The sequence below is a fragment of the Lepidochelys kempii genome, chromosome 3 (assembly GCF_965140265.1).
Source record: "Lepidochelys kempii isolate rLepKem1 chromosome 3, rLepKem1.hap2, whole genome shotgun sequence".
NCBI lineage: Eukaryota > Metazoa > Chordata > Testudines > Cheloniidae > Lepidochelys > Lepidochelys kempii.
In genome coordinates this window covers 196,695,278-196,716,415 of record NC_133258.1, presented here as the reverse complement: position 1 = coordinate 196,716,415, position 21,138 = coordinate 196,695,278, and the positions used below count along the sequence as shown (strand labels likewise).

Here is a 21,138-nt window from a genome sequence, read left to right as displayed (position 1 = left end):
AAGACTCTCCATAGAAGAAATTATACAGGGATTTATATTCTATTGTACACATTTACTACCACCACCTGCTGTTTTACCAACCAGCACAAATTCAATTAATTTAGTCTTCCTTGGCCCTGTATCCCTCACAGACATTTATAACGTAAGATTTGACATTCTCTGGAATTCTTCATAGCATAGCCATATTTATTTTGTGATATCTACTCTTTTACTCCTTGGAACAATGTCAAAGTATTAGATCTTCAAAGCAGTCTAAAATATGTGTACCCAGAGTTTGCAAAGTCAAGCCATATTTCAGAAATAAAAATTGTCAGCTTGCCAGCAAAATCACTCAACTTTTCCCCCAGACAAGCACAGGACAAAGCACAGAGTACAGCAGAGTAATTCAACCCTCATGGAGTGTTTTCAGTTTTACTATTTACAATACAGTAGAATTGTACTAATATGTCCTTTAGTAATCCGCAAACCTGATATTTTTCACGAAATATGCAAGGGGACCTCATCCCATTTCTCAGCAAATATTTAAGCAGGATACTGTGGACAATTACGTTTTCACTTTGTTTTATTTTAGAAAAAGTCCCAAACTACACTGACTAGCTTTGGACATTTCATACCATAATTAAACGAAATTATTTTTACTTATAAAAATAAATTAAAGAGTACAATTTTTAATACAGTTTATTTGCACCTTCCCAATCATGTTTGTTCAATTAGAAAATCTGATAACGCACAATAGCATTGTTTGGAAGTCTCCATTAGCCAGATTCTACTATAGACCTTTAAATCACATTCCTTAATTTCAAGAATCACCAGAGACAGATATTCAAGTTAATTAGTTTACAGCACCCAAAAGAGATAACAAAAACTAAACAGAATAAGGATAAATAGATACAAAAAAATAGAGGGACTGTACTGCTTAGTACTGGATAGAGAATTCTTTTGATGCCAACCAGCATTCCATACAATACCTTTAGTATGGAATGAAGCACAATTCCAAAGCAGCTGTGCTTCTTTATATATGATCTCTTAATATGCATATTTGACACTCAAAACTGTGCACTGAAGATGACAAGTACTCCTCAACTGAATAGGGGTCCTGGGATGAACACTCCTGTGAACCTTACCTATGGAGTCATCAATTCATATTTACATCTATATTTACAGTATGATTAGGCTTAACCGTTCCATTTTTCTCAGAACTTAACAGCACGGCGCCTTTCAGGGAATCAGACACTGAAACTTTATGAAAAATATACATTCATTTCAATAGAATTAACGTATTGTTGTTATTTAGAGTGACTATTAGGTGGACAGAGCTGTAACACCTACAATTTCTTCACTGGTTCATTGGTAGCTGAATGAATCACATATTTCAAATCCAGCCTGGATTCTTACAAATGGTCTTTAAGAAGGAAACAAGTTTTGTTCAGTCCAGCAATTAGAAGGTTAAGCAGCATCGCATAAATGATAAACAAATTAAAATAGAGTTTAACAACTGGAATTTCTTAACCTATTAAAAATGGTCACCTTGCTAAAATAGGTGAGAGGTCTGGCAGTATGGGAGTCAATATCAAATACTATTTTTAAAAACTTTCTGCTATAGTAAAATTAAAAACCTTCAGTGTTAAAGAAATGTAAAACCTGGAGTTTCTCTTCTAAATATAACCAGTTTTACCATCTTTAATTAGACTCCCATACTTTTAGGTGTCCAAAAAAATCACTTCCCTAAAACATAACCAGCAACAGACTAATAGCAAGACTAATTAAACAACTATTTTTCTAATAAAATTTAAATGTCTTACGTTCTGAACTTTCTGATTTGAAGACTGAGAAAAATGGGTGGAATGTGTCCTTTCATCTTTATTGAATAATCAATTTATTTTATTCATAGTTTGCACTTTGTACTATATGGAGGTATCAACAATATTTTTAGATGTTTGCTAAGCACACTATTTGCTCTCTGGAGTACTACATAGTCAAAGACGTTGTGGTTACAAGCTTTTCAAATACCCTACCTTTCTCTACAGTATAATATTTACAAGTCTTAACATGAATTTAATCTTATTTACAAAGTATGTGTTCAGATATTTTATGGTATCTTGAATATTCTTGCGCTGAAAAAAATGTACAAGGGTATCTTTTCAACCCACCAAGCTAGGCATACCTATTTCTTTATTGTTAATGGGGTGGTGCACCTAAATGCCCATATGCTGCAGTGAATACTTACCCACAACATATAATTATGTTCTAATCATATCAAGGCGAGGTAAAAAATTTTACACAAAAGCAGATATCACACTGGCCAATTGGAAGCCAATTCAAAGAAGAAAATTACATTCATTCATGACTTCACAGTGCTTGTTTATTCAGGTCAATATAATGAAAAAAGATAATGATCTCATTAGGATCTAGAAATAGATGCTGTTACTCAGCGAAAATTTTACATAAATCTAAAACTAACCTGATTCCCTTGAGCAAGCAAGGTTTTTAATCGGGCTATTTCAGCTCTCAGCTCACGAATTAGTTTGACGTTAGGATCCTCATTAATAGTGGGCTTGTTGATGATGTTTTTGGCTCTATTTGCATAGCGAAGTGTACTTAAGGTTTCTCCATAATTGACATCAGCAGGTGAAATAGCTGAGAATTAATTCAGAAATAGTTTAGCCAGCACCAAATGTTTCACTTAATAAAGTTGGTTTGTAATTTAATATGTCAGATAGGCATCTTTTGGATGGAGAGAAAACAAGCTCAATTATTCAGAGATTATAAAAAAATCTTGCCATCAAACTACCTGGTTTTTATAAAACTCAGAGGTTCATCAACTCAATGGTGAGGATACCATGCTCCTTGAATGTATTCCCTATATAACAGAGTTCAAACTCAAGAACAGGAGAAAGCAGTTTATTCTAATTCTCAATACCATCTTCAAATGAGGAAGTTGGTTCAAGCAAACGACAACACTAATTGTCCATTTTTAAAGGAATTTATAGGATATACCTTGACATAAAAAAGAACAGAGAAGAAACCACAGCACCCACTTATAAACTTGGTCTTTGGGCTGAGCTGTGGGTATATGGCAGCACACAGTACTATCCTTGAACTAACTGCTTCCAAGGCTCACATGATGCACAAAAGGACTCCAATAGTGCTTTTCTACAAAGGCAATTTAATGAGAAAGAACAAGAACATTTTACTGAATATGTCAATAAATGTTTTCTTCACATATTTTTCCAGTATAGCAGCCATACATTACTGCTTCTAAAAGCAAATGGACAAGATATTCCCAAGGTTTTTAAAAAATGAATCCTCAAATACAAGTAGAGTAGCAAGGTTTGGGACAGATATTCCATAGTGGTATCTATCATCATAGCACAGGAAAATAGGACACTACTCGAGAGAAGAGATGGGATACTGACCTTCACTAACAAGATGTTTAACACCTTTATAAGACTGAACAGAATAGCAGAATGAGACTATGTGGGCTCTGAGAAAGTAACTAAACAATCATCAGTAGAAGAATGAGGTATTTTCTCTTTGCCTCATTCTGTGTTTATCACAAATGTATGGGCTTTTCCTTGTCAGTGGTTCACAAATTTGGGGATGGAGGGGAATGGAATGTATTTCCCTCAGCTCTTGTTCTGTGTCCATTTATGCTACACACTGCCACAGATGCTATCATCACTCCTTTATTCTACTCATTCCTGTGATAGATTGTACCCTTATGTTCACCACTTTTACAAAACTATGATAAATTTTGTGCAGAATACAAACTAAAAACTCATAATTTGCGGATCAGTATTGTCCTGGTAAAATATGTGGGAACATTTTTATGTAAAGTTATAAGATTCTATTGTCTGATGTTACTAAGGCACTTTCCAAATCTGGAAAAGCAGCCCAGACCAGTTCCTCAGAGACAGAAAGGCAAACTGATGGCTCAGTCAGGTGTTAATAACTTCAAATGGACTATCACCTGGTTAAGCCATGATTCTTTGATAGTTAGAAGGGTGTGAGTGAGAAATTTACATCCTGGCAGACAGACTTGCTATCGTCTGATCCCCAGCTGGAGATGATTCTCGAAGAGGAGAGAAAGATGAAAACAAGGAACAGAGGCCCCAAATCACCTCTCTCCCCTCATCTCTACTCACGGCATCAACATTTGAAAGACAAAAAGAGCATCACTGAACTGAGGGACTGGTCCTGGCTGAAGGAATCCAGTCAGACCGCTGTAAGCATATGAGGAGAGAAACCTTTTGCTTTAAATTCACTTAGCTTGTTAGGTATTAATTCATGTTTTACCTTTTATTTCTTTGTAACCAAATTTTACTTTTATCCCTCATTACTTTTAATCACTTAAATTCTATCTTTCAGTAGTTAATAAACTGGTCGTATTGTTTTATCTAAACAAGTGTGTGTTTTAACTGACACATCTGGAAACCTCCATTTGATATAACGGGGTTTGTGCATATTATTTTTTAACAACGAAATGACAGACTTTCTATGAGCCTGTATTGTGCAGGAGGGTACAGGGCAATACAAGACACACATTTTGGGGGACAAGCCTGAAACTGAGAATTTGCTGGTGTCACCCTGTAATATAAGTCAGGAGTGACTGGCTGGAAGCATTCTTATAATTGAGCTGGGAGTGATTTTGCATGCTAGAGGCTGTGTATAAACAGACCAGGAGTGGTTATTCTCACAGCAAAGCAGTATAAAAGGCACCCCAATTGGAGAACTAAGGGGACACAGCTATTCAACCATCCAGACTGTATCCTGGGAAATGTCACAATTCCCTTACGGAAAAATCCTTTATAGTATTTAATAGGCAAAGAGGATTGTAATTATTTTGTATTTGTTTCTAGTGGTGCCCATTAAGTGTTAGGTACTTTTAACATATATGATTCCCAAAATAGTCAACTGGACCTAAAAAAAACTCTCCCATCTGTAGTATGAGGTGGCCTTCCTGGTCTTTGCAGGTTTGGTTAAAGAAGAGGCAGACTAAACACATTTGGGCTGTGTGACTTTCTTAGACACCAAACTTAGGTGTCAGTAACAGACATCACAGCATTACAAGCACTGGGCTCTCAAATGCTTCCACCATGTAGGTCAGACGAGAGAGAGAGAGAGAGAGATGAACTACACAGGAGGGTAGGAAGTCAGCCTAGAAGGAATGACAGTAGGAGAAGGGGAAGCAGCCCGTAGAGTGCAGTATCCTGGATGATGCCCATAATGGCACGGTCGCTGAAAACTTGTTTTTAAACAAAAGAAACTGATTGACTAGATAATTTAAGAACACACACACACACACCTCAAGCAGTAAAAAATACTCAAAATGAAGAAACAAGTAGTGTTGTGAGCAGACTGTTACTTTGGCATTCAGAAATGACGAAATGGAGCTGGAGGCCACACCTCCTGTTTATACTCCAAAAAGACAGCACCTGGTGAGGGAATGGCACAGATTTTTAAAAGATTTAAAGATCATGAACTGGAAGCAATTATCCTGGGAGTACCAGTCAACTAGGTAGTACTCACTGAAGAACTATAACTTTATCTGTTACCTTCCAGATGCTTCCCCCAGTAACAGGAGAACCCAAGATTGAGATGAGTTACACTGCACTTGCATAAGCAAAGGACAAGTGAGAATCCCAATTAAAGTAAAAAGAACAGGAGTACTTGTGGCACCTTAGAGACTAACAAATTTATTAGAGCATAAGCTTTCATGGGCTACAGCTCACTTCATCGGATGCATAGAATGGAACATAGACTAAGAAGATATAGATATACACATACAGAGAAGGTGGAAGTTGCCATAAAAACTGTAAGAGGCTAATTAATTAAGATAAGCTCTTATCAGCAGGAGAAAAAAAACTTTTGTAGGGATAAATCTGACATCAGGAATAACAACATTCAAAAACCGGTAGGAGAACACTTCAACCACTCTGGCCACTCAGTAAAAGATTTAAGGGTGGCAATTTTGCAACAGAAAAGCTTCAAAAACAGACTCCAACGAGAAACTGCTGAGCTTGAATTAATATGCAAACTAGATACCATTAACTTGGGTTTGAATAGAGACTGGGAGTGGCTGGGTCATTACACATATTGAATCTATTTCCCTATGTTAAGTATGCTCACACCTTCTTGTCAACTGTCTAAATGGGCCATCTTGATTATCCCTACAGAAGTTTTTTTTCTCCTGCTGATAAGAGCTCATCTTAATTAATCAGCCTCTTACAGTTTGTATGGCAACTTCCACCTTCTCTGTATGTGTATATCTATATCTTCTTAGTCTATGTTCCATTCTATGCATCCGATGAAGTGAGCTGTAGCCCACGAAAGCTTATGCTCTAATAAATTGGTTAGTCTCTAAGGTGCCACAAGTACTCCTGTTCTTTTTGCGGGTACAGACTAACATGGCTGCTACTCTAAACCAGTTAAAGTAATTTTTCATTGTCTTTCACCCTTCAGTTCTGCTACACAAAAACAAGCAACATACACAGCCCAATCTCACTGTCGTTTTATTTCTTTATAATCTTGTTTGGAAACATACTTGACATTTCAATGGGCTGATGAACTGTGGGATAAGCGAGACCATGGCACATCCGCCCTGTGATGTAGAGGTAAATGTTTGTTGAGTGAAAAGAGCCATTACTGAACTTTCTGTTTAAACTGTAAAAAAGTTCTCACAAGAGCAGCTTATAAATAATGACGCTTAACACAACAGATTAAAGTTCTGTTAATGTCAGAAAAGTAACTCTGTAGATATGGCACATTCTTACTCAACAGACCTGCCTCCTGTGTGTATTCTGAGTCAAATGAGACCAAACTATTCTTTATTACTATTTTCTACTATTAATGCTGCAGGTACAATATAGTTACGGGAACGTAAGCTAGCTCGCACATCAACAAAATTATGGGGTATATTCACATTCTGGATCTTTATTGCTGGTGATGATATACAAGCCAGAAGGAGGGGAAAAAAAGCCTTGACTTTTAGATCACAGACAGAGGGTGCCTGGTATGAGAGCAGTGAACACACGCACACATACACACACACATAAACTGAGTTGTCTAGGAGGCAAATGAATCACAAAATAGGGATGTTTGATTTCAGCCTGAATTGATCAGATTAGCTAAACAGTACAGATTCAGAAAATTAATTTCTAAAGAAGGAACAAAAAAGTTCTGTTACAGATTTTAAAAGTGGTGGTCATAATCATGCACATTCATTTGAGCACACACAATTTACGCATAAAGTGCCCAGTGAATGCACATAAACTAGATATTTGGCATACACGATCAGTTAGACACAGCTAGTGATATGCACATGCAAACACCTGATTTGCACACACAAATATGTGCAACTGTTCACGTCTACCTGAAAATTTGGTTGTATATATTTAGTAATAAAATAGTTTGGGGTTTGTTTTTTTTTAAGCATACAAATTTTTATGTATCAGAGGGGTAGTTGTGTTAGTCTGGATCTGTAAAAGCGGTAAAGAGTCCTGTGGCACCTTACAGATTAGCAGACGTATTGGAGCATAAGTTTTCGCACCCACGAAAACTTATGCTCCAATACGTCTGTTAGTCTATAAGGTTCCACAGGACTCTTTGCCGCTTTTACAAATATTTATGTCCTCGTTCCACAGCTAGGGATCCATCCTACAATTATTATTATTTTTTTTTTTAAAGGACAACAGCGTTTATATCATACTTTATGAAGAAGAGAACACTTAACGAAAGGGTATGGACTGTATTAGAATGCTTTGCTCTGCAAAGTAATCATTAATTTAACAAGGTGTAAACAACACCATTTCTTAATGAGGCATTTGGAATCAAAATATTTACAGCTAATTTGTATAAAGTGTTAAGAATGAAGAAAAGTAATTTAAAACACTTACTGGCAATCATTATCGTTTTAGAGTTTCCTCCTAGGCTATCTTTCAACAGCCACGTCAACACAGAGTCCCTGTAAGGCACAAATACTTGCTTCTTCTTTGCAAGAGGATTTGTTGCATCCTGAGATAAATCAGCTGAGAGAGAGGGGAAAAAAGCAATTCTGTATATTGATTAATTTTTTTAAGAAATTAAAAACCATTGAGCTATTACCCACTGCAGTGGATTCAACACAAACCAACTGCAAAAACAAATATTAATGCAGAAAGGGGACTGAGCATGAAAGAAAACAGAGACATACCTAAGGCAGAAATGACATTTCCCAGAGTAACTAGAGATTTGTTAATATTCCCTCCTTCCTTTAATCTAACCCCTGTAGCACCGGTGGCATCTGCTCTCTCACTTCCAGCAAGATCTACCAAATGGATCTTGCTAACAGTCTCACAAGGCATTTCAGCATCAAATTTAGCCTAAAGAAAAATACAAAAAGAAAATAAAAAATAATGGATTAAGCAATGAAGTTCCAGAATATTACTGAATTCAGTTTGTATCTTCCATGTCATGTTTTAAGATTACATTAAATTTGTTTACAGTAGTAGAGCTTTAGAAGTCAGATGTATTCGAGGTACCAAAGAAAGGAGTTCTGTCGACAAGCAGCTGCATAATACTCATTTAAGTAATTTTCATAAGGAATATTCCAAGCATTGAAGCTATTTACATATACACACCAACCACAAATGTCTTAAAATGTACTGATATTTTAAAGAAGTATAATAAACTCACCTGTTAAATCTGTATTAAATTTTTGACTAACTATCAGTGTTACAGTTTTTACATACACAAACTTTTCACTCAGATTTCCCCTTCATACTTATATAGCATCTTTGAACAATATACCGATACCATTTGTTGGCTTACCTCCCACCCTTCTCTAAAAGCTGGGAGCCGAGTAATTCCACTTTTAACAAAATACACAACTTTTTGCAACATGCTATGGAAAAAATTAAAATTGCATCCATGCCATATGCTACCTTCCTTCCATAAAACTCTCCATAGGCCTACTAGCCCCATAAAATAAAATAAATTAGTAAACTCCCTTTTCTAAGGTAGACTACTACTGGGAATTGGAGTGGAAAACAAATACCTAGACGAATGTATTTGGTCACCCCATTAGTCCAGAGATGAATGAGATGAATATGTACTCAAGTTAGGACTCGAGTAGCCAGAAGAGGAACAGTTAATGGGAGACCAGTTTGGGCCATGGGACTGGATTTCAGGAGTGTCTGGCCAACATTAAAGCATAAAAGGCAGTCACTACTTTTATGTGCTACTTTTATGCAAATCACACGATTTTCAAAAATTTTCCCTTTTGTTGTTGGGATTCTATGGCAACATAGGAGACTATGCATTAGTTATTCACTGAGTTTTAGCTAACTTGAGTTTCTGTGAATTATCTCCCAGAATGGTGCATCTGAGAAATGTTGTTTTAAGAATAACTAGGCACTATAATGTACAGTGTCTTAATACAGTCACTGAGAAGTTCATCATACCACATTTAACTCTAACAAAAACATACCTTTCCCTTTCTCTGCTGCAGAAGACAAATACCACCCACCTGCCTCAACAGGTGAGGGAAATTGATGGGACTAGTGGTAAAGGGGGTTAGCCCTAGCATTGAGGGAGGGAGACACTCACTGAAGGACACCAAGTAGCTTCTCCCCACCTTGGAGTCTCTAACATCCATTGGCCAGTTGTACGTGAGAGATGCTACCTGGCTCACACCACCAGCTCTGGGGATTTAATGTGGAGCCCACGCCACCAGGAGCCTCTTTCAGCTCCATTCCAGCAGCCCCACCATACCCACCCTGAACTAGGAATACGAATTCAGTCTGGCAGATGCTGCAGGTCTAGCTGATTGCCTTGGGGATTAGGAAGGAATTTTCTCCCAGAGAGCCAACTGGCAGAGGCCTTTCCTCACACCTCCTTCAAACCACAAGTGACAGTAGGAATGCACTTAGTACCTAACTGAGGTACTTGGTTGAGTTGTTAATTCATCTCAGCCTGGGTTTTCAGTTCAGTTGAAAGGATAAAATGAATGTTTCCCAGTGGTAAAAGACTTGGGATTTTGCTGATGGGCCTTGGGTTCATGGGACAGGGTAAGGCCGAAATCCCCACCTTTCTGCACATTTTGTCCCCTTCAGGGGGTGGAGAGGGCAGGCCTCAGACCGAGCTGAGTGCTAGGGGACAGTCTAGGGAAAGGGTTATGTGGTAGGAGCCCTTGTACCATTCCCACTTAAATGCCTGGTATAGGAAAGTAAGGGTGATAGGTGGATAACACCCCTCCCCTGTGTTTAAGCTTAATAAAAGTTGCAGCCGGACACTTAAAATCCATCCAAGTGTCTGTCCTCGTTTCGTCACTGTGTCTGCATCAATAGAAGTAACTGGGTCTCCGAAGCTGCTGATTTGACAGCTACATGTTTCTGTTAGCACATGCAAACATTTAAAGACAATGCAATTCTTTTTACCTGAGTGAAGTTGATCGTGAAAATGGCATGAGACCTGCTGCTAACATCATTCATTCCAGTTGCAGCAGTGGTTCGATTTATGTTTCCTGCTTCCATAAGTTCCTCTACATCGCTGTAATTTTGTACTAAATGTTTGGACAAATCTGAACAGAAGCAAAAATTATTATAAATTAAAAAGAAGTATACTTATGAAGGTACTGTGAACTGATTGAGATTCAAGTCCACCTCAGTACAATGCAGCAGTGCTGAAATAGCACAGAAAGCATTTATAGTCCGATTTCCTTTCTTTCTTTTAAATAGAAGAATGAGACGTGTGAAGAATACTTCTTCAGACTATTATAATATTTACAGCAGAATAGTTAAAAAGATTGCATACTTCTCTTCAAAGCATATAGCATATGTCCAACCTCTCAAGGGAAAAGAACCGGCATTGGCAGAGTGGCAGACTAAGATGGTTAGATTCTAATAGATCCTTTTCATTTCAAACATCCATGATTTATAAGTTAGACCTAATGCTGATTTGAAATCATTTAGCAGAGCTTCACTTCAGTAAAAAAAAGTGTTGTACTTTAGAAGAGTTTGGAAATGAGAACTGTAGAAAATAAAAAAGGCTGTTCCCAATAATGCTTTTACAGTGATGATGAAATATATTGTCTTTCACCTTCATCTTCATTTGCACTGACAATTTAAAAACAAAAACAGGGACATACAATTAAACATAAACCTGAAAATATTCGTGAAGTAGAAAGCAATGAAGTGATTTTACCCTCAACGTAAGGCCCTTCTTTTGGATGCTCTCGTATTCTTAAATTATACGTTTTTGATGATTTCCGCCTCAGCAGATCTCTCACACGTTCATTATAGATTTCCAGGTAACTGAAACAAAAGTATTTGAATTTAGAAAAAATATTGAATGATACAAGATTTAAAAAATCAAAATTACTGGAAAGAGCTCATTCAGATGGTAGAATTGAGCCTCAATCCTGCAGTTTACATAGGAGTGACTTCACCCACATGAGTCCAATTGACTCACTCCAAGTCACTCCTGCATGTAGGCATTCTGCAGGACAGATCCTAATCTGTAACTTTTTCACCAAGTTATGATACCACTTACAATATAAGCTCTGTGGTAACAGAACTTCTAAAGATCGTATTATGATGTAATCATCTCCATGTGTTTCCTAGTGTTTTGTTTACGGTAATATGTTTCCTAACCCAATACCACTGAGAACTCTTATATCTTGATGCAAATTACTATCGATAGTTGTATCAACAGAAAATAAAATAAGATGTTAAACTTCTTTTCTTTTTATACTTTGGACATTAGAAAATGATCTCGTAAAAAAGGTTAAAAACTTGTTTTCATCATGATCAAGTGATAACAGGATGTAGAAAAATCTAATATTTTTCATAATTACTACTCTTGCTGCTTACAAAAAGCCAAAAAACCACAGAATTATAGTATTTTAAAATTATTACAAATGGAGCATGCAACAACAGCTGAACTTAAGGTTAAGTGTTTCCATTCTCAAAAGCTATTTCACCTGACTATAAATCATGTCAAACTTTCACCATCTGAGACGAAGTTTTCCAAGTTTGGTCTCTGTCTGCAGTGAAATTTTTGAATGCAAGGGGAAGGATTAGTGAAGGATGCTTTAAAAAGCATGAATATTTTCACTACTAAAAAATAATAAAATAATAATAATAATTTTAAAAAATGGGTGGGAGGCCCAGCAGAGAAGTGCTGAAAACATTTTACTAGAGCTTTCCACAAAAATCCATTTTCAGGCTGAGAAGAAGAAGAAGTTTCATCCCTAAAACCACATTGTACAAGAAGATACTAATGTGAAAACAAGGAGTTTATAACCAAGTAGGTTCATTCCCAGCAATCTTTGTAACATACATAAAACCTACCTGACTTCTGTTCGAAAGGATGCTTCATTCCATCTTATTTTTTCATTTATTCTATTGAATAATCCTTCACAAATTCTAGGTATTAAACCAGCATCACCCTGCAACAACAATTTTTATTTTCTACATCACTACATGCACGCACTGTATATTTTAAAAACAGAAGAAATCACTGAAATTGACAATACCCAGTCATTGTGCCAGAAGGGAATTATTAGCAAATACTCTTAATATCTCATTTAACTGCCATAGCAACTTGGAGGTTAAGCAATTCAGATCCTAGCACTGGCTCTTAGTTTTGGGTTAGATTTTACCCTATGCCCTACACATTTGGTCCATACAAATCTCACCTACTTAAAGCAGAGAAAGAATCCAGTTCTCCAGGGCAACATTTAACTGCCTTAAGCATGAGACTATCCTTTCTCTCCCTGAAACCGTTTGCCTCATTCACTACACACCTTCCTACAGACAACAGCCTCATGCACTAAATAACCCTGATCCATCCACAAAGCAGATCCATCTTCCGCACTGAGTGAGGCAAAGGTCCTGTGGAAAATATAGCACGCAATAGTGTAATTAAAGACTATCATAATATATGTGCACAAGGGGTAAATTAAGGCAACTTTAATTCTTGTATTTCCCAATTTCTGAGTGCTTTATTTTGCAACCTTAATGTTCTTTTTGCACAGTTTTTTGTGTGTAATTTCCAAGGTTTCTGAAAACTGAAAAAACAAAATTTGAAGCATGTGGAAACATACTGACACCTGTTGATGGGGGGAAATATAAAAGCGAGACAAAGATGTAAAAGCCCACCAAAAAATGAAATATTAACTGTAATGAAATATATGGGCCAAAAATATTAGCATAACAGTCACTGGGTTAACACCTTCGGTTCATATATTCCAGCTATTCCAAGACACCCATGTGGTTTATCAGCACAAACCTCTGCCAGTTGAGCTATCAGAGTAACTAACAGAAGATAACCTTCTACTGTTATGTGGACCAACCACTAGGAAGCAGCTGAGACACTTCCCCAAGGGGTTTCACAGATATTTACTAGCAGCAGAGGAATGCTGAGACACCAGAATCTTGAGTTCACTTCCAGGTACTGGAGGGGAATGTGCTCGAGTGCAGTGGTGCCCACACTTTTGCATGCCGTGACCCCCTTTAGGCTCACCTCTGTTAAAACGAGCCCCAGGATAAGCAAGCCCACCCTGCCCAGGGTAGCCTTAAAAATTTATCTCATGGTATGTTTGGGAGGCAGGGGGGAGAAGTGGAAGAAGCCCGATTCTGCCTCGCCCAGGGAGGAAGGAGGCCAGGTCCTTCCCTGACAGAGCCCGGAATGCACTGTGCGTCTGGCTGAGGATACCATACAGTGCCACTCAGGTTTGGCCCATCAAACCCTGCATAGATTTTCAACATCTCACAACCCTCCTGGGGATTGCGACCCACATTTTGGGAACCACTGTTCTAATTTTAACAGCTGAATAGTTTTAGCAAAAAAAATTGTGTATATAAAATGAGCCTGAAGCAGACACCCAGCATGGAAAATCTCAGTCCAAGACAATTAAAGTTTGGCATACTGAAAACACAGTATTAATAGATAGGAAGTGTTGGGCAAACTTAACTACGGGCCCCAGACAGAAGAAGCATGTGCTTGCACCTTTCCTTTATTTTATATTTCTGTTTAATTTAGCCATCAATTTTAAGTTGGAGTTTTTTTGGTGGTTTTGTTGGTAATATAGCTGCACATTTCTTATTAAAATTTAATTAAAAGTGATCAGAAATCTAAAAAAGCAGGCACCTAAAACCAATGATGATTACACACTAGTGAAGTCTTCATCTGGGGATCCATTCTTCTAATGAATACACTGTTACTAGAATATCATCACACATTATCAGTGCCACTTACAGAGCTTGGCAATCAATGCATATTTGCTAATGGCACTGTAAGCTCTAGGGAGGTGAAGAATTCCTTAACTAGAATTTTAGTACTAGTACTTTAAGGAATAGCAAAAAAAGGAAATTGTTTACTTGTAACTTGAATTTTGTTTACTATAGGTAGAGTCTTGGGTCAGATGTTCTCAACAAATGACTCTGTGAGCCAACTGCCATTGTCTATTCATTTATATAATCTTGTATATACAGCCAAAGTAGAATAATTATGGCCCACAGTGAGAAGAATCATTGTAGATCTCTATTTCTGAGTTGGGTCAAACAAACATTGCTACTTATATAACAGCAAAATCTCTTGAGGATAATGGCCACCAGATTTACTCAAGAAGTCTCACAATATGCATGTTTCTTAGCATACCATTTTCAGCAATTTATATCTTTCACAAAATTTTCTCTGGCCCTAACATTCTATTATGCTTATTCACCACACAAAAAAAACTTCATAACATTATACACGAAGTTACTTATGCTGTGTGTATAGTAATAAGTACAGGACAGAGCCAAATTCACACTTGCCAGCTCAGGGAGGTGAAAATTAGTGACACAATTACAGCTCAAAAAGGATTTAACTGGCAGAGGGCAGGTGGCAGCATTCCCTTCTTAAATTCTGCTGGGGGAGGGTGGCTATTATTTTAGCCAAGGATTACAAGAGAGTCCAGCCAGCAGACGATGCTTCTGGGATGCACTTAATCAGCATGCCATTGGCTGCACCGCTCAAAAGTTTCCTCATCCAGTTCCCTCCCTTTTTCAGCAAGAATCCCCCCTCAGTGGAGTCAATTGTGGGCAACTCTCCTCCTGTCAGAATGCCCCTCCAGTTGGACTTTCCTTTGCTAGGGGTCCTGTGCCAGAGTTATCCAGAACTTTAATCCTTAAATTTAAAGTCTGAGTAATGTTTTTAAACAGTGGGTTAAAACTCAAACTCGGCCGTGATCATTCTCAGTTCCCACTCCCAACTTGAAGTTTTGTTTTCCAAATAGGAATCAAACAGCCATCTTGATTCCCTCCTCCCCCCCGGAATCAGGAAGACTCTTTCAGAAAGTGCTGAGCATACATAATCTCAAAATCACAGCCCCTTTAAGGTGTCTCAAGTTGAGTACCCAAAAATCACTTGTCACTTTTGAAGATTTTTGTTCTGATCTGTGTACGACAAATAGCTTATTATTAGATGTAACAGCAACACAAAGGTATTTTTTCTGATTTAAAATTTCTCCCACATAACTATAGGGAACTTTGAAGTCTCCCAGGTAACTACTAAAAGTTAGGTATAAAATGGAAGTAACAAGGTGCAGACAAGGTAGAGAATGATGGTTCCAAAAGGAATCCAACCGCATAAGAAAACTGAAGTCTGCAAAACACGACGTACAGCATTTCCCATCATAGTGTAGGACTTCCCAGATCCAGTCTGTCCATATGCAAAAATACAAGCATTATAACCTTCAAAAGCAGATGCAAGAACATCTGTGCCAAGATTTCTGAAAACCTAAAAAAACAAACAAAAAAAAGGCTTTAAGAGACTGAACAGATAAAAAAATCATTATATCTGCAGTAGTTTTAATTATATAGTTTAATGTAGTCTATTAAACATAACATTGCAAATACTGCAAAACAGCAGATATACACTAACACACACAAGCGACCGGTTTGGACCAGTAATATTTGCTTTAGAGAATTAGCTAGCAAGCATTTTGACTAAATGCAGAATGTTACTAGTCTATTTAGTATACAGCAGTGCCAAAGTATCCTTTTCACTTTCTCTAACAAACCTAGATCTTCCCCATTTTTTTTTTAAATCTAATTTTAGGCACTATATAATGACCATCTTTCTGCTATTGTTAATAGTTACTTTACACCTGTAATATTTTCCCCAGTGCTACAGAATTTGAAAGTGTCTATTCCTGTTTTAAAAAGAAAACCCTTCCCTGATCCTGAGTCTATGAGTGGCCTTTTTTCAGCCAAGTGTAAGAGGCAAGTGGCCTTTTTCCTTTCACTGATCACCTCTTACACAATAGAACTTTTGAGTTCAATCTCAGTTTCCTTCTGGCCAAAGCACAGAACATGTCTTCTTTATAGTAATTACCTTCTTTCCTCAGATAGCCCCTTCTCCTTTTGCCCTCAAATTTCATCAAATCTGACACTGTAGATCACTCCATCCTCCTGGATCATCTACACAGCCATTTAGGTGTGCCTGGTTCCTTTCTGTTGTGGTGGGGTTGGATGGCTCCAGGCCCCATTACCCCTTAAAGAGGACAAACCACCCTGTTATACTGTGCCACTTTCAATAAGCTCATGTACCAGGATTTGGGAACCTGTGCCTTAGACAATGGTAAGCACAATTCTCTCACTCTCTCCCTGTTATTTGAAGAGAGTGTCTTCCATTTAATGCCATTTTTATGGTACCTTTCTTGAAATCCTCATCCATACCTACATTTCATGTTGCTTTGATTGCCCCTCAACCATCTCTAGATTATAGTGTTTGAAGACTGCCACTATCCATCTTCCCAAATGTTCAAAAAAGTGAAGTTGTATTATCACGAAATAATTCCACTCACACCTCATTCATTTAAAAATCCAGTTCAATATTTGCCTCATTTTTAGTAATCCCTCTATGGGTACGCTCAAGCCTGCCTCATGGAGTTGTGTCTCACTATTCCTATACAGAGATGTAACTAGACATTTTAGCATCCGGGGCAAGCAAGCATATCTGCACCCCCTGCCGATTTTTATTAGGCATTTCTCCACCCATTTTACCACCCCCATCGCTTTGAGCCCTAGACAGCTGCCCCGCTCATCCTGCCCTGGTTATAACCCCATTCCTATCCCTAATCCCTCTACTAATCTAGTACTAGTCTCTTCTTTCTCACTATACAATCTGGCTACTCTAGGGGTATAAGAACATCTTTATACAACATAAAATTGTATTATGCTACATGATTCTTGATCAGGTTAAAGTAAGTCAATGATGTTTAGACAGAAGCAACCAGAGATTACCATTTTCTGAATTATTGCCCAATGCATCAATTTGAACAATACATACGGTTAACACTAGGACTGAATCGCTAGGGCATTCTGTTAGTGGTTTCAAAGGGCCAGTACAACTGACCAAAAACCTATCTTCATTCTTGTTGCAGATATACAGTTAAAGATCAGCAGGTAAAATGCTCTAGTCTAATTTCTGAGTCACTGTAGCACAACTCATGTCCACAAGAGGGCATTGATAGGACATGTATAGCTAGATACAGTTTCATTTATCACTCAGCTATTTGTACATGGCAAAAGTATAATGGTAATGGACTAAACATGACAGTAATTCAAGTATCCAGCAGTAATGCACATATCCATTGTGCTTCACAGTGAGCTGGACATGAACTCTGCATGAAGGTTTCTGTGGTACTTTGGTGCAGTAGATTGGAAATTCTGTAGCAGCTTGATGCAAGTTAAAATAGGAATGTTTTCAATTATATATGAAAATGAATAATACAAGGAGGACAGCCTGTGTTGTATTTCTTTTTGAAGCTACAGTCAATTTATTTGAAGATGGCCTTCAGTTCTCCATGTGCCACAGAACTTTATATTTAACACAATTACATGATAGACAATGGAGGTTTTGATAGCTTGGCAGGGAACTGTTGGGATTTTTGGTACCCAAGAAAATCTGGGAGGCAGTTTGGGATTGTGGGATATACACTTAAATTTAGGTGTGTCTGTTGTAAAGATCAATAGTGAATGCGGACATTTAAGAAAAAGTCATTTTTAGAGGTCACAGTTAACATACTATTGATATAAATGGTACAGTTCATTCTTCTAGGAGCTATTGTTTCAGGCTGCTGCAGCCTCAGGTCTTTCCTCACTGGCATTTTTTTCTCCATAAGCAGTGCACCTTGTATAGGAATCCTCCACAGGTGTCCAAGTGACTTGTAACAAATCACTTTGCCCTAGTTTGAAACAGAGGCAAAACCACAATACACATCAGTGTTACACCAGTGCAGCATGCCTACAACAGGGAGTTTGCCCAGGTGCAGTTATAGTGAAAGAAAATCCTACCATAGATATTCTATCACTTTACATTCAGTTCACATTTGGAAGGTTTTTCATTACAAATGAGGGTTAATGACAATATTTTGCTTTTTCTAGCGAAAGCTCAGATTCTGGAGCAAAATTCCATAGCTTCTGTGGGGAAAAAAGCCAGCACGCACAGAATCACAAAATATACCAACCCCTATTAACAGTTTCTCTTTGCATATGTAAATAAAATGTAAATGTCTTAGACATCAAAAATATACGGCCTACATACGCAACTAATAAAGTCAAGAACAAAATAACCCTAAACGTTGTCCAGGGTTTGTTTTTAGCATTCATACCTCTGGATCCACCCGTTGGGAAGGACATCAGAGGATGGTGGGGTGGAGAAGAAGCACACAAACATAATGAGGTTATGAAGGTTTTATCAAGAGTTTGGGATAATCACATTAAACTCCCATAGTTAATGAGCTATGCAGGTGTTTCAATATTTGTCCCAATCATAATATTTATTCACTCATAATGATGTATTTTATGAGCAAGGATTGGGCACTAAGGTGATCATCAGTTGTCATTGTTCATGTAGCCATAAATCATGTTACTGAGTAACCACAAGTTAAGGCCCCAGTCAAAACACACGTGTAGGTCCATTCACCCCAATAGGACCACTTACATACTTAAAGTTAAGCATAAGTAAGTTTTACATGGCCTGAGATTTCAAGCTGCGATTCAGGGAAGCTCCTATCTATCTTATTCAGCGAAGCACTTACGCACATGCTTAACTTTAAAAGCACATGCTTACGCCCCACTGGGACTTAACACATGCTTAAGCACCCTTTCTAAATAGGAATGCTTTCCAGGACTGGGGCCTCAATGTTCGAGTTTGAGGATTTTTAAGAATGTTTTCAATTATAGTCTTTCCTTCACTTAGTATCCTTAGGAACTTTATCTTAATTTTTTTTTTTAAAGTATACTTGCACAGAAACAAATAAAACCTACAAAATTCAGAAAACTAAGAATACAATGGCAACCACTGCAATGGAAAAAAATTAATTCCCAAGAATTAATGACTTCCTTAGTTACACAAGTAATCAAACATTTGAATTAAATTGTAGATTCATGTATAACTTAAACAATAAAAATGAACAAGGAAGTTTTAACAATGGGATCTACTAGTTTGTATTAAATGGTTAGCGAGAAAACCAGGAGTGGAAATTCCCTGTCAAAGAGCCATATTGGTTAGCATAAAAATAGTGTGTTATAATAATGCACCTTAATCTTGGCCTGAAGTACCTTTTTCTACTTTAGGAAGTTATTTTAGTCTTCCTGTTAGTTTTAACCCCCATGCCTTCAGGGATCAGGCTCACCAGTATCATTTAATTCTAAATCACCAATATAACCACACATTCACACCTGCAGTGTACCTGCAGCAACTCTCGGTACCAAAGGTCTTCACTGGTATCCATAAATTCAGCAGGAATTTCCATTATTTAAAAATATATGAGAAAGTTTTCAGTATAAAAGGAGAGGAGCAATTGCCCTAACATGTTGGTACAGGATCAAAAAAAGGAAAGTGCCGATACTGAAAAACATTTCAATTGTGTTAGATAAATTAATTTGGGTCTGAAAGGGAATTGGGAAGGTCATAAGCATCAAAGGGCCTGCAAAAAGCAAGTATGATATATTTCAAAGTTAGTAGAATACAAATGTGCACATTTGTGTGCCTAAATTAAGTGAAAATATGTAGCGTGCATGCAATTACACAAGCCTGTCTTCAGAAAAACTGTCTCCATACATTTAGACTTGGGCGGAGGAGACAGTCACCAGATCTACATAATTATGGATGACAGATATGCTGTCTTGTGGGTGAGGGAAGAAAGGTAATTTAGAGGGCAAAGTCTACAACTCTACATTAGAAAGCTGGCATGTAATACTCTGGGGAGAAGTATCAAGAACCTGTTTCAAGCAGGTTCTCAAATGCTTAATAAATCTTTTGTTCAAATTTTACCTGGAAAAACAGAATGTGTGTGTCTTTTTGAATTAAGCAGATGTATTTGGTGTTCAGAAGGTGATTTTTCTTAAGTTTTTAGGTGACAAATATAGGCAGCACAGTAATAGCTTTACTGAGGATTTCACTAACCTGACCTAACCTAACAAAACAAGAGAACCAGACAATGGGCACTCCTTCTGTACTGCAAGAAAACATAGCTAGCTGTGTTGGCTGTCCTAACGCTTCTCTCAAACACGTAGGGAATTTCCAATTTGGGCAGAGAGAACTGTAAAAGGAAGAAAAGGTCACATAATTCTTTGAATATAAAAAATAAATAAATTCTAAAAGTTTAAAAATCCTACCACTTCTTGAGACACATAGGTAGGACTTTTACTATCTGCTGAGAAATAGGAGAAGTCGTAGGTAAATGTTTTCGTCCGTTCTCTTCCTAGGTCACCAGTTCCTCCTTCTGGTATCTACAGAAGACAAAACCAACAAACAAAAAATGAGTTGCATGTTGCAAGATAAAGTAATTAATTCAAAGGACATTTTGCAATATAGATGACTGGAATGCAAACTTCATACAAGAGCACACAAAGAGATAGCATCTTAATGAAAGGCTGTCCCTTTTTGTTATTCTAACAAATATACATACAATACTTAGTGGTGAAAAAAGTTAGCAAGTAACACCAGCTTTCATAAGAAAGGGATAGTCTTATTAAAAGAGCACTGTAGGCATATTACTCTTTATTTTAAATTACTTTTAATGTAATGGCTCATTTTTGTTATGTTACTACATAATGTTTACCATTACTAGTTATTGTAAGTTAAAATTTCCGACACAGAATT

General features: G+C 37.3%; 1 protein-coding gene across 3 annotated transcripts in view; it reads right to left on the bottom strand.

The window, feature by feature from the left end:
• Positions 1 to 21,138, bottom strand: part of KIF16B (kinesin family member 16B) — a 243,691-nt gene that overhangs the window by 182,260 nt on the left and 40,293 nt on the right. For all 3 annotated transcript variants that reach the window (XM_073339553.1, XM_073339554.1, XM_073339552.1), the window contains exons 3-10: positions 20,652 to 20,765; positions 15,646 to 15,762; positions 12,330 to 12,427; positions 11,182 to 11,291; positions 10,416 to 10,558; positions 8,192 to 8,360; positions 7,896 to 8,027; positions 2,462 to 2,637 (exon numbers count right to left, since the gene is read on the bottom strand). In XM_073339553.1, coding sequence (XP_073195654.1) covers positions 2,462 to 2,637; positions 7,896 to 8,027; positions 8,192 to 8,360; positions 10,416 to 10,558; positions 11,182 to 11,291; positions 12,330 to 12,427; positions 15,646 to 15,762; positions 20,652 to 20,765 — 1,059 coding nt within the window. The remainder of the gene's footprint in view (positions 1 to 2,461; positions 2,638 to 7,895; positions 8,028 to 8,191; positions 8,361 to 10,415; positions 10,559 to 11,181; positions 11,292 to 12,329; positions 12,428 to 15,645; positions 15,763 to 20,651; positions 20,766 to 21,138) is intronic.